Below are 12,407 nucleotides of genomic sequence, written 5' to 3' on the forward strand. Positions count from 1 at the left end.
TCCTGGGATTAGCTCTGTCTCTTATATGCAGCTTTAGGGTGTTTAGGAGGTACTCAGTGCTAGTAGGTTCTCCCCTTTTATTTGGAAATAGGACTTGGAAAATACAGGAGTGCTGGAGGACTTGGTCTGGCTTAAAATGCTCCCCAAATCTGAAGTGTGGAAAACGTTTACTTGCTGCTCATTTTCCTTTCCACTGCAGAGTGCCTAGTGCCTTACATAAGCTAGAGGATCTGGCTTTTAGTTTCCCCAGTGGTATAAGTATGAGCTATTAATTTTTTTCCACTGTGATAAATTAATAAGCATCAGCAAACATTATAACACTGTCAAACAGCTCAGAGAAGCCATAGGAGCCAGCCTCTCTAGAGCTTGCTGTATGCCCTCCACAATGAATAACAAGAGGTACCACAAGCTGCATTGCTTAAAATAACTATAAAGTTTTTAAAAATCATGAAATTAGGTTGGAATGATGTGATTTAAAATAAATGTGGTGGTTTGGTTTTTTTTTGCTGTTTGTTTCTGAAAAGCTTCATGCTTGCAACTTCCTTTGGAAAAAAAAAAAAACCCCAGAAAAGAAACATGCCTAAAAACATTTGTGATAGGAGAATGCTAGAATTTGCGAGATCTTCCCAACAGCTGAATATAAATCAACTGGTGCAGGCTGCTGGCAATTCAGAGCACTGGAGCCTTCTCCTGAGGCTCTTGCAGATTCCTGAGGTCTTTTCAACAGTGATGGTTTGACAGGAACAGAAAAACAGGCTATAGCCATCCAGCAAGGATGAGACAGTGGCAATCTGTTGGCTTGTCAAATAAACAAAGTTCTTGTCAAATAAACAAAGTTCTTCTTCTGATAGCCTCTTTACTACTTCCAAGATGGTGTGTGTCTCCTATCTGTGGAGGACACATAGATTCCTTTTGCCTACTGGCTAGAAAAAAGAGATGCATATTTGAATTTTGATCACACAGAGCTGAAAGGATTGAAGTCTTACCAAGGGCAGAGCAGTTTGATGTTCTAGGATGTTAGCAGGTTAAAGAACAAGTGTAAATAATAAATGAACATCCTCATTTGAAACGAAGGAGCATCACTGAAAACATGAGATGTAGCCTAAGGGGTGTCGGAGCTTTTTATGGTGAGCAGAGCTGCCTCTGGAACAGCTGTGGGGACAGTGGGCTCCTCATCCAGCCTGTGCACTGTGCAGGTGAGCCTGGCAGTGTTTGTGCAGCTGGGATCCCACGCACTCCGGCTGCTCCCGAGGCTGTGCCTGAGGGTTTGCAACATGCTAAACAAGGTCAGTCTTGGGAGCAGCCTAGGGTAGTGCAGAGGTGAACTGCATGTCTGCCAAGGGCCATGTTTATGCCCCCAAAGGCAGGCAGTCCGGGCCCTGCAGTGGGACTTCACAGCGAGCTCAAGGACAGAAGCTGGAGTCGAGTGGCACAAGGGGTCTGGCAGCAGCGCCAGCTCATAGGGTGCCGCATTCTCTGCTGCCCGGGGACTCTTTTGTCAACTGTGTCATCAAACCGAGTCAGGTTAAGAGTAATGCTTTGGCAATCCACAAATCCCAAAGGCTTTCTGGTCGTACAGAGAGGGAACAGGAAGTAGAGGAGGTGCAGGACAGCCAGCAGTGGTGAGGAGCTAAGCTGGCTTTCTGTCCTGGCATGGCCATGGGGGTGCCAAAGAATCATAGAATCATGGAATAGTTAGGGTTGGAAGGGACCTTAAAGATCATCCAGTTCCAGCCCCCCTGCCATGGGCAGGGACACGTCCCACTAGACCAGGCTGCCCAAGGCCCCATCCAACCTGGCCTTGAACACCTCCAGGGATGGGGCAGCCACAACCTCCCTGGGCAACCTGTGCCAGTGCCTCACCCCTCTCATGGTGAAGAAATTCTTCCTTATGTCTAGTCTAAATCTGCCCCTCTCCAGTTTGTACCCATTCCCCCTCTTCCTATCACCACAAGCCTCTGTGAATAGCCCCTCTCCAGCTTTCCTGTAGGTCCCTTTCAGGTATAGGGTGAGCTGTGTAGAGATGGACAGATGTCCTGCCTGCTGTTCAGCAGCAAAATGGTTAACTGTGATGACAGTCCTCTTTTAAGCATTTAAATCATTAGCTTTCACAGTTAACACCCTATTAAGCCAAAGGGAGGAAGTTCACACCTCTCCTGTTGTTATTGTTCCAGTCTGGCTGGCTGCAGGAGCAGAATGACGCTAGTGCCTTGGGTTGTGTCGTGAAGGTTATCTTTGCAGCCAGAAGGAGTAGAAAGAAGAAACTACATCTATAGAAAAGGAAGAAAGCACAATACAGCAAAGCCTCTGGGAAGATTGCGACATTGTAGGTTCCAGACATTGTGGGTTCCAGGCATTGGTTTATGTGTGGTTTGTTTGGTTCGCTTTTAACTGTGCTTTCCACTTTTGGTTGGGTAAAAGATTTTGCTATGTTGAATAAGACAGAATATTAAAATGAAATAATATACATTGTATTATGTGACTTTTTAAAACCTTACTCATCAAACATGATTAATTTATCTTCAAGTTAAGCGGCATGAACAACTGCGTATCTTGGAGGCACTGCTCTGCGAGTAACCATGGCACCTTTGGTAGTATTCATCCATAGGCAGGAGAAGGTCAATAGTGCTGCATGTGGCTGTTGTGACCCTCGCTGTGTGCCAGTCTATCTTGCTAAGGTGAGCCCTATAGCACGCCTGTAATGGATCTATACTGCTGAGGAAGACAAATCCCTTCCAATGTTTTAAATCTGTGTTGAACTTTGTAGTGTGGCAGTAAAAGTACAGGAGCACTGTTGATAATGATGACACAAAGGATGTGCTCTCTTCCAGTGTGAACAGTGTGGTAATGCTCCCTTTCCCTTCATACTCCCCTGTGATGGCTGATTCTGCTGAGGTACCTAGTACAAAAATATTTACTTTTGTTTTGTATTTCTTTGTTATTTTGTATGCTGATTTAATGAGCTGAAATGGGGTTACTAAAGGACAAGGCTCTCCCTTACAAGAATTTGCTGTTCCAACATTAGTTTATAGAATAATCTGGTAGCAAAATCTTAGCTCTGGTCCATGGGACACAAGAAACCCAGATCAAATGATGGCCCTTGTGATCCTTAACTGACCATAAAAAATCAACATCCTGAATTCCCAAGGCTGATTTGCAAATGGACATATATGAACCACACATTAGCAGGTTAATGCTTATTTAACATCTTTTTCTTAAGTTCGTGGTGACCTCTACTCTAAAGGAGGAGAAATACTGGAGGTAGAAAAGGGAATTGGTCACTCTATGCTTGTTTGCATTTTTTTCTTGACTTTGGGTTCAAGCCAAACATAACATTAAATAGATACATATAAAACAGGTAAACCACCTTTGCCTTTCCCTGATATTGCTGCTTCTCAAGACGTGCTGGGGTATTTGTATCAGGGAGCAAAGCTGGGTTCGTGGTGGTGGAGAAAGAAGGGTTTAGCCCAGCTCCAAAGTTTACAACTTTTTTGTATGTACATGTTACAGTTTTAGGGAAACATCCCAGAATCAACACTTGCCTAGGAAGTGCTTCCCCATCCCACCCTAACCTTCTGTTCATTTTTCCTACAGTTGAATTTGCAACATCAAACCTTTTTAAAAAAAATAAATGGCCAGCCAACAGTACTGTGTGAAATTATTCTTGGAGTCTTATATTTTATGACAGATTTTGTATTGTGTGCACAAGAACCCACTAGGGCAGTGCCTGGGCCAGTTCGCGGCGGGTCTGTGAAGTTATTATGGGGTTAGGAGGGACGCTGTGTATAGAAATACAGCAATTGGTTTCTTATGTGTGTGTGGTGATCCTCAGTAACATAAATTTCTGAATACACTGGAATTTTTTAGGAAATTAATGGGTTTTCTGTATTTTATAGGCATGTAACGCTTCTTACAGAAACCAAGAAAATCAGTTAAAGGTTGCTGTTCATCTTGGTGGCCACTTCAGCCTTCAAGGGGCTACGTTCCAGTGATGGAAAAAGTGTATAAGATGGTGTGATTCCTTGAGTATTGCTCTCTGGGTATAGTTAAATTGTCCAATTTTGGCTGGTTCTTACAGGTTCGGATAAGAGGCAGAAAAACCACAAAAATTAAGTTTGTGATGGAAATTTCATGAAAAAGAGGCTAACTGCTCCCTCTCTCCCAAGAGGGCTGCAAGAATGTCAGTGTGAGGTCTGGGATGTTTTTTTTTTTATCCTTTAAGAAAATATTTACTGGTTCTTTTCTACATTCCTTACACAGTCTAAACAACACTGAAGCCAAGGAGAGCTGAGTTTGGATTATGAACTTTTTCAGCCTTTTTTTTGACTTGAGCTGTGAAACTGGTAATAAAAACAGGTTTTTTTTTAATATAATCTGTTCACTTAGGGTACGTCTAAACTGCGGTAGTTTCTCATCAACGTTAGAATTGTTCATGCTGAAATTACTCAACGCCTAAGCATACCTTGCATACATTGGGGTTGTGGTCGTGTACCCTCTTTCTCTTTGCCTTTGTGCTGGGTAAAGATGTTACTCTGCTCAGCCTGAGCTGTTTGCTGCTTGAAAATATCTCCTCAGCCAGATGCTGTCCCTTTGCCAATCTGCCAGCCCAGCCAAGTCAGCAATGGCATGCTGCTCCTGGCCACTTTAGTTGGAGATGGTCTAGGGTTCTTGCCCTGGCACAGAGCAGGGAAGGGGACACTTGTAACAGGGGCTGGTGACAAGAGGCCAGTTGGCAGCCAATAACATTTTCCCCTGGCACAGCTGTTTGCAGACTGCCCATCTGCTCAGTCTTGTCAGAAAAGCTGGCTGGATCAATGTAAATCACTTAAACCTGGACCTGTGGTCTTGTTACTAGCAAGGTGCCACTCCTTTAAATGCCGTATGATTAATAGCCACTGTTTGAGGGGATATTTTGTCCATCAGTGGCTACAGCAAATTGATTTAAAGAAATCAGAAAATTGAAAGAAGAGTTGGGGAAATGTTGTGTTTCTGCTAACACAGCCACAGACCTAAGCAATTTGCAGTTGCTTAAACAACTGTGTTTTAGCATTCATTAATACCTTCTGGCATTGCAACATTCCTGGCTCATGCTTCTTCTTCTGACTAGCGTTTGGCAAATAGATGTCCCGAATGCTTTGTGTCCTGAGTCTTTTGTGTCCCCCAAAGTGGCAGAGGTAGAATGGGGTCACACAAGTGTGGGAGTGTGCAAGAGGACAAGATAGCTCTTGAGGAGGAAGGCTGGGAGGAAGATTACAAGGGAAGAGGCTGCACAAGAGTCCAGCCTGGTCAGACAGAGAAGGCTGCCTTGAGAAACCCTGACCTTAGAAAAGCAGGGCCCATATGGGGCTATTGAGGCAGTCACTCTAGTTACTCATTCATTGGGTCATTACTTTTCCAACCTAGGGTGGGGATATTCACAGTGTCCCAAGCACATTTTGATACTGATTATCTTTAAATGCTGCTGGGATTTAACCCCCATTATACGTGTTTTCTGTTATATCTATAGATTGACCCTGTGTTTTCAGCAGTCACCTTGAATTTCAGAGATTGGCTGGTAAAGTGGTATCAGCAAACCCAATAGTGAAGATTTATACCAGACCTCTCTTTTCCTTTGATAGTGGATTTTAAGATTCCTGAATGGAATACGCTGTATTGACAAACTGTTTTTTTCACCCCTTTTATAATTACCGTTTTACCTTTTTTTTTTTTCTTTTTGAAGGCATAACTGTGGGGGAAGAAAGAGAATTATACCCTATATGACATAGCAGTATCAGCAGAAATCCTGCAGTAAAAAGCAAATAAATCGATACACTTTATTTTACAGGACAAACCAGTCTATGGTTACTTTTCTTTTAAGTTGCTGGATGCTGTGTGAAGATTAGGCTGCTTTTTGTCTGCAGAAGACCCAGAGCATCCAGATGGACATACCAAGCTAGACATCATGGCTCATGTCACATGTATTAGCTCAGCCATGGTTGTATGTTTAAAGGCTGAGGGTTAAGGAAAGCTTAGGAGAGGGTGGCTGGTGAAGATAGTACTGCTACCTGCTAGTCCTTCTCTTGCTCCTTCAACAATCAATTTGTTCATCAATCGAATCCCAGACTGCCTCAGCTCACAGATGTAGTTTTAAGGCAAAATAGGACTGGTGACCCTTGAAACACTGAAAACAGTGTGCTGTGGGCTGTGGCTGTTCAGATGCAGCCTGACAAGCAGTTCAGGTACCCAGGGGTGAAGGAGAGAGGAGTTGGACAGGAGAAAGCACACAAGCTGAATCCTCCTGCCCATCCATCAAAGCCATGAGCCTTGTGTTCAGGAAATGGATTTGCCAGCTCTGTCACTTCAAGGGCACTGTTATTTTTACAACTGCTATGGGTACACTGGCAAATCATTAGATGTGTACACAAGATTGATGATATTTGAGTATGATGCTTATAAGTAAATTGGTATGGTGTAAGGTAAACTCATTTTGCATGCGTTTCGTCTATTCTGACCCTCCTACTCTGAGGACTTAATGTCCCACCAAAATACAGCAGGTGGGTTTATTGACTGGGCTATAGCTGTAGGCACAGCTGTTTGCAATACAGAAGTCGGATATGTTCCTTCGAAAGTGGTCTTTATTTCATTAGCTAGGTAAATTGATAACTCTGATTTGGACTCTTATGGAGATGACAAGGTTGATCCAAAACTTTTTTCTTTAAAATCTCGCAAAACTTGCTAGTGTTAAGCAAAATGAACTAAGTTACTGGCTTCTCTTGTTGTGACAAAAGCAGATAGTACGTCTTCTGCTACCATTTATTTCTGGAGATGACTTTAATGGATAGTGGTCGTGGTGGTTGTTGAGATTGAGATCACTTTGCTTACAAAGAATTTTCCAAGACTGAAATGAGGGATAAATCTTCTTGGTTTTTTTTCAGTCTGAGTTGACCTTCTGCAATGTAATAAAAGTAAAGGGAGGTCTGATTTTTTTTGTTCTTTGTGTGTCACCAGGTCTTGTTTATCATGTATGAAAAAGTGGATTTTCCTTAAATGTTACTATTTTATCAAGACTCACAGTAACAGGAATATAACTATTACTACATTTTACTGACTGGGAAAAATAAGGTATACCTTATTTAGGATTTTCCAAACCCAGGAAGGTATCTTATTCGATTTGTCTGAAACCACTCAAGGGGTTAACTTGAAAGCTAAACTTGGAAGAAGTTTTCTCTAAACTGGGCCATGCTGCTTTGCTGTTTCTTGTGATATAAAACTGCCTTCTTCTAATTCTTTCTTATTTTAGTAATTCATCAAAATGAAGGAAATGGCAGTCAAGAAATAAGAGGACTAGAAGAGCTCAAGAATACCTCTGATACTCAGGTAAATGTGTAAGATTAATGGTGTCTTGGAAACTTTTTCAGATCTGTAGGTTAAAGGATCTGCTTTCAATAGCTCTGGGAAATGGATTTCCCTCGATGTTCTGCACAGGGAGCCCGTATGAAGGAGAAAGTCTGCTGGATCTTGTCTTATGTGACTATTTAGAATAAGATTGATGATTACTCTGGGCATTAATCCCACGATGTTGCAATTGGATGGTATTCTTCAGCTATCTGTCTGCTCTTTTTAGATAATACACATAGCATATACCAGATGTGAAAATCAAATGTGGTTTAGGAGGCAAGGGCATGTGACATTTTGATTGAATTTTAATCGCTGTAAGTAGACATGCAATGAAATGAGGATACTTATTAGTCACTCGAGCGTAAGCAACAATCTTTTTCTTTCCTTCTGTAACTGCCCTCATTTACAATGAAAGCATGCTTCCAGATATTGCTCAGAAGAAACTTAACTGCCTTTTAAGAGTATTTTATTGTGAAATTGCTTACCCTTTTTAAATGTGTGAATCTTTTTTGATTAATCTCCAGTTCATTCAGCCATTCAGTTCATGCATTTAAACTATGCAAGTATAACTGTGCTGCTCATTGTATTGGTACCAATTATTGCTTTTAATTTAAAACTGACTTCTCCCAGTCTTGTCTGTTTTTTTCTTGCTTTTATTCCTCTTGCAAATCTTAAGTTTCCCACCAGTTGTCACCTTTTCTTCTTCCTACATGTGCAACTTGCAGTTCATGTTTCTGATTTGTCTCATAACATCTTTCCCACTAAAAAGCTGTGTGAGAGAAAGACAATATCTGCACTGCTGTCTATGAGCAAGCCTAGCTGAAGAGGGAATGAGCCATGTAGCCAAGTTAGCAGTACCTGTATCTTTCTAAAGGTAGAGGTTGTCTCAACCTCAGTGAGCCCTGGAGGGGCTGTACGCAGCTCCAGTAGCAGACCTGGGCCATGGCAGACACCTGGAGAGTGGAGACAGAAGAGTTGGGGCCCATGTGGACATGCCTATGAATCAGTGTGTATCTGGGCTTTTCTAGCATACCTTTCAGAGTCATGCTCAAGCAAGAAGTTCAAAATGGCCTGCTCTTTTCTTAATTGCACACAGTAATCTACTTAAATAAAATGTGTAGTAGGAGCCCTAATGTGTGAAAATTTTGTTTTCTGATTTTCATTCCTAATTCACATCAGTATGAGGTTGAGGATCAATCTTCTAGAGCTCAGATGTGCATCACAGAGCTATAGAAAAGACTCAGGGGGGAAATACTGACCTTGCTGCACAAAAAGTCTGGCTTTCTGTTTTCTATTTCAGGTTTCATATATGCACAGTTCTACTTGATTGTTGTAGTTATTATTATTTTTTGAAAATTTTTCTTCACATTTATGTCAGAGATGTGAAAAGAAAGACTATGACGCGTGCTCAAAGCTCCTAAATAACCAGCTAGTATGATTACTTGGGCAGATTATAAAAACACATAAATATTGGGGTTTTATAGTATATTGATTCACTCAGCTTTTAGGCTGAAAACCAGCTTCTAAAATTTGGAAGAATTTGAAATACTTTTAAAATCAAACAGTTACTAAGTGAGCAGTTAACAAAAGTGTTCAAGTGCCCAACTGGGAGGAGAGCAGGAGCATTATCAAAGTATGTTTTGCTCCAATTTTTTTATCAGTACCATAATAACATCATCCTGCAACACCAAATATATAAATAAATATATATAATATATATATTTATATATAAAAATATATATATTTATAATATATATAAATATATATATATAAAAATATAAATAAATATATAAACACCAAATATAGTTTGGGTTTAGAGTTTAAACTCTGGGAATTTTTTTCCATGTTGGTGAGGCTATGCATGTGACTGCAGCAAATCAAATGATCTTTTGAGGCACTGGTGTAAGGTTTTAAGCTTTCAGGTTGATCGAAGGTGAAGCCTGTAATAGTTACGTTGTTTTCACCAGGCATAGAAGGAGATGGAGGTGCAGTGGGAAAAAACCCAAATCACTAGAAACTGCTTCTGTTAGCAGAGCTGACAGGTGTGGTGTCTGCTTTAAAGACCACTCTGTGGGACAGAGCCTTGTCTTATATTGGAGTTAGTTGACAAAAATGGTAGAAGTGTGGAAAAAAAAATCAGGGATTTTTTAAAAGTGAGCATGCTGTAAACAATGTAAATAATATAAATAAAAAAATCCCATACAGTCTCCCTAGGGATGTCTTAATTCACCTCTGTGTCACTGCTAGCATATTCATTTATGATCTTTGCAGAGGAAATTTTCCAATGGATGTGCTGAAACAGAAAATATGTTGTCAGCATCTTTGTTTTTCCAACTTCAGTAGTGACTAATTTACTTTCCTTCCAATTAAACTTTTTAATTTCATTCCAAATATTGCATAAACACCTTTAATTATAGTAATTTTGAGTCATGAATGGTAGTAAAGCCTTACTATAAAGCTTCTATGTTCTTTTATCATTCATTAAATTAAAGCCAGTTAAAATATGCAGCGTTGTGTTTTTCACCTTCACGTAAGTTAATACTTGTATCTCTGCTCATGTATATGAATGAGAGGACTAAGCACCAACATTTAGGCATGTGAGATTTTGGATGGCGTGTGCCCCGATAAAATATAAATTGAAATCGTGGTTTGCAAGTAGGATGACTTGCCTTTACCCTTTCATCTAACATCTTCAAAGATATTGCTTGAAAATTAAATTGATATTGACAAGTGAAAATGACCAGTAACAGGAGACTCTACCAACACCTTCCCAACCAGCTTTTAGAAGCTGTCATCAATGAATTAATTAGTTGACCTGGATGCTTTCTTATAAGTATTTAGCAGAAGGATTTATAGTGGAAAGTCAGCATAATTGAGGAATGGGTATGAACTGGAGAGAGGTAGATTTAGACTAGACATAAGGAAGAATTTCTTCACGATGAGAGTGGTGAGACTCTGGCACAGGTTGCCCAGAGAAGTTGTGGCTGCCCCATCCCTGGAGGTGTTCAAGGCCAGGTTGGATGGGGTCTTGGGCAGCCATATCTAGTGAGATGTCCCTGCCCATGGCAGGGCAGGTGGAACTAGATGATCTTTAAGGTCCCTTCCAACGCTAACTATACTATGATTCTATGATTAAAAGTAAGGGATTCATATTTTTTTTCTTAATTATGAAAAAATAATATTTAGCCTTTTGTATTTCAAGTGCATTCTTTACTCTCATAGCTAAGCATGTACAATTAACTTGAAAATACCTTAGTCGTCCCAGAAATTTTTTAGTTGAGCTTTTATTCTCTGGAAGCCCAGAGGATAAAATAAATATATTTCATAGAATCGTAGAATCATAGAATGGTTTGAATTGGAAGGGACCTTAAAGATCATCTAATTCCACCCCTCCTGCCATGGGCAGGGACACGTCCCACTAGCTCAGGCTGCCCAAAGCACTGTCCAACTTGGCCTTGAGCACCTCCAGGGATGGGGCAGACACAGCTTCCCTGGGCAACCTGTGCCAGTGCCTCACGACTGTCATCGTGAAGAAATTCCTCCTTATGTATAGTCTAAATCTGCCCCTCTCCAATTTATAGACATTTCCCCTTGTCCTGTCACTACATGCCTTTATAGAAAGTCCTTCCTCAGCTTCCTTGTATGCCACTCTCAGGTACTGGAGTATCGTGGAGGTATTTTCACTTTCTCTGCAATTAATTGGATTAAAGAATAGTTGGTGAAGGAGGGGACATGTTAAAATGTGAGATTTCTTCTTGGTGGTTATTTGAAACAGGACAATATGGTTCTCTAATGAAATTACCACGTCGAGATCATATGCATGGCAGGGCTAAGGGCTTGTATCTGGAGTTACTTCTTCCTTGGGGTACTCTTCCATGCAGAAGGCAATAACATGCTCGGTCTGAATACAGGCAGAAGGCAAGGGTTGAAACAGAATGAAGTCGCTATGTTCAGAAAGTCGTCTTTCTCCAGGATGTTTCTTCCACTTGAACACACTGAAGCCAACTGTTACCTCAAAATTGAAGTTTACCTTCTTCATCTTAATATAAGTGATTTTAACCATTGGGCTTTGCTTCATTCACTGAAGGTCAATAAGTATTCGTTCAGCAGAGTGAACACTGCATTTCTGTTGGTATCCATCTGGCATTTGAAGTACAGGGACTCGTAACCATCTATGTCTCTTGTAGGTCATGGTCTGTCTTGTCTGGGCACAACATGAAGGTGTGAAAAGTGCTTCCATATTACTAAGATCCAGAAAGACTGTAAATCTTTATAGCCCAAAGCCTTAATAGGTTGTAACAGATTGAGTTGTCCTTAGCCTACAAGCCTGAGGGTATCACAGTGCACAGAAGCAGCATCCCAAAGCCATATAACAAGCAGGTTTGGCTCTGGTTGATGTCTTCAAGCCATCAAAGTGTTGTGAGGTGCAGATGTCAGACCTGAGCTGAGAATGTGACAACTGCCTAGGTTCCCTGTGTAAATTACTGGAGAAAAAGGAGAATTTTGGGAAAGAACTCATCTGACCACTCTTAAATGTCTATGGTAGAGTAATTTTTATTTTATTTTTTTTCTTTTTAAGTACCTCTTTTTCTCTATTAAATAAAAAAGTCTGGACAACTAGTTCAGTATATTCTTCCACATTTGATAAAATCAGTCTTCCTCCTGATCTACAGGTGATAATGGTGTGTCAGAACTGGTTTATAAATTCATGTCTTCAATTTAAAACAGAAGGAGCTAATATCAAAGAAACTGTAAGGACCTCCAGGATAGGCACTGCAGTTCCTTAGTCCCTCAGTGGATTTCTGACCTTCAAACCAGCGTGTAGTTTCCTTATGTGGGAAAGCTAGGTTTCTCAGGAAGCTCTTGGCTAAGCAGAGGACATGTAAAGCACCGTCTGTGTCTGCAATTCTTTCCTACTCCAGAGTGCATGTGCCTGATGCGAGCCTGTGAGGAGATGCCTTCATCCAGACTGGAGGAATGTAGACTTGTAAAAATTTATTTCAAATAATTCAGTAAGGATGACTCCCTGG

At 40.8% G+C, this 12,407-nt stretch overlaps 1 protein-coding gene across 1 annotated transcript in view; it reads left to right on the top strand.

Annotated features, from left to right (window-relative positions):
- The window catches only part of RAPGEF5 (Rap guanine nucleotide exchange factor 5), a 164,929-nt gene that overhangs the window by 57,218 nt on the left and 95,304 nt on the right, over positions 1–12,407 (top strand). Inside the window, exon 8 of the mRNA XM_054060155.1 lies at positions 7,280–7,356. Within this exon, the coding sequence (XP_053916130.1) occupies positions 7,280–7,356 (77 nt within the window). The remainder of the gene's footprint in view (positions 1–7,279; positions 7,357–12,407) is intronic.

The sequence above is a fragment of the Cuculus canorus genome, chromosome 2, assembly GCF_017976375.1.
Source record: "Cuculus canorus isolate bCucCan1 chromosome 2, bCucCan1.pri, whole genome shotgun sequence".
Classification (NCBI taxonomy): Eukaryota; Metazoa; Chordata; class Aves; order Cuculiformes; family Cuculidae; genus Cuculus; species Cuculus canorus.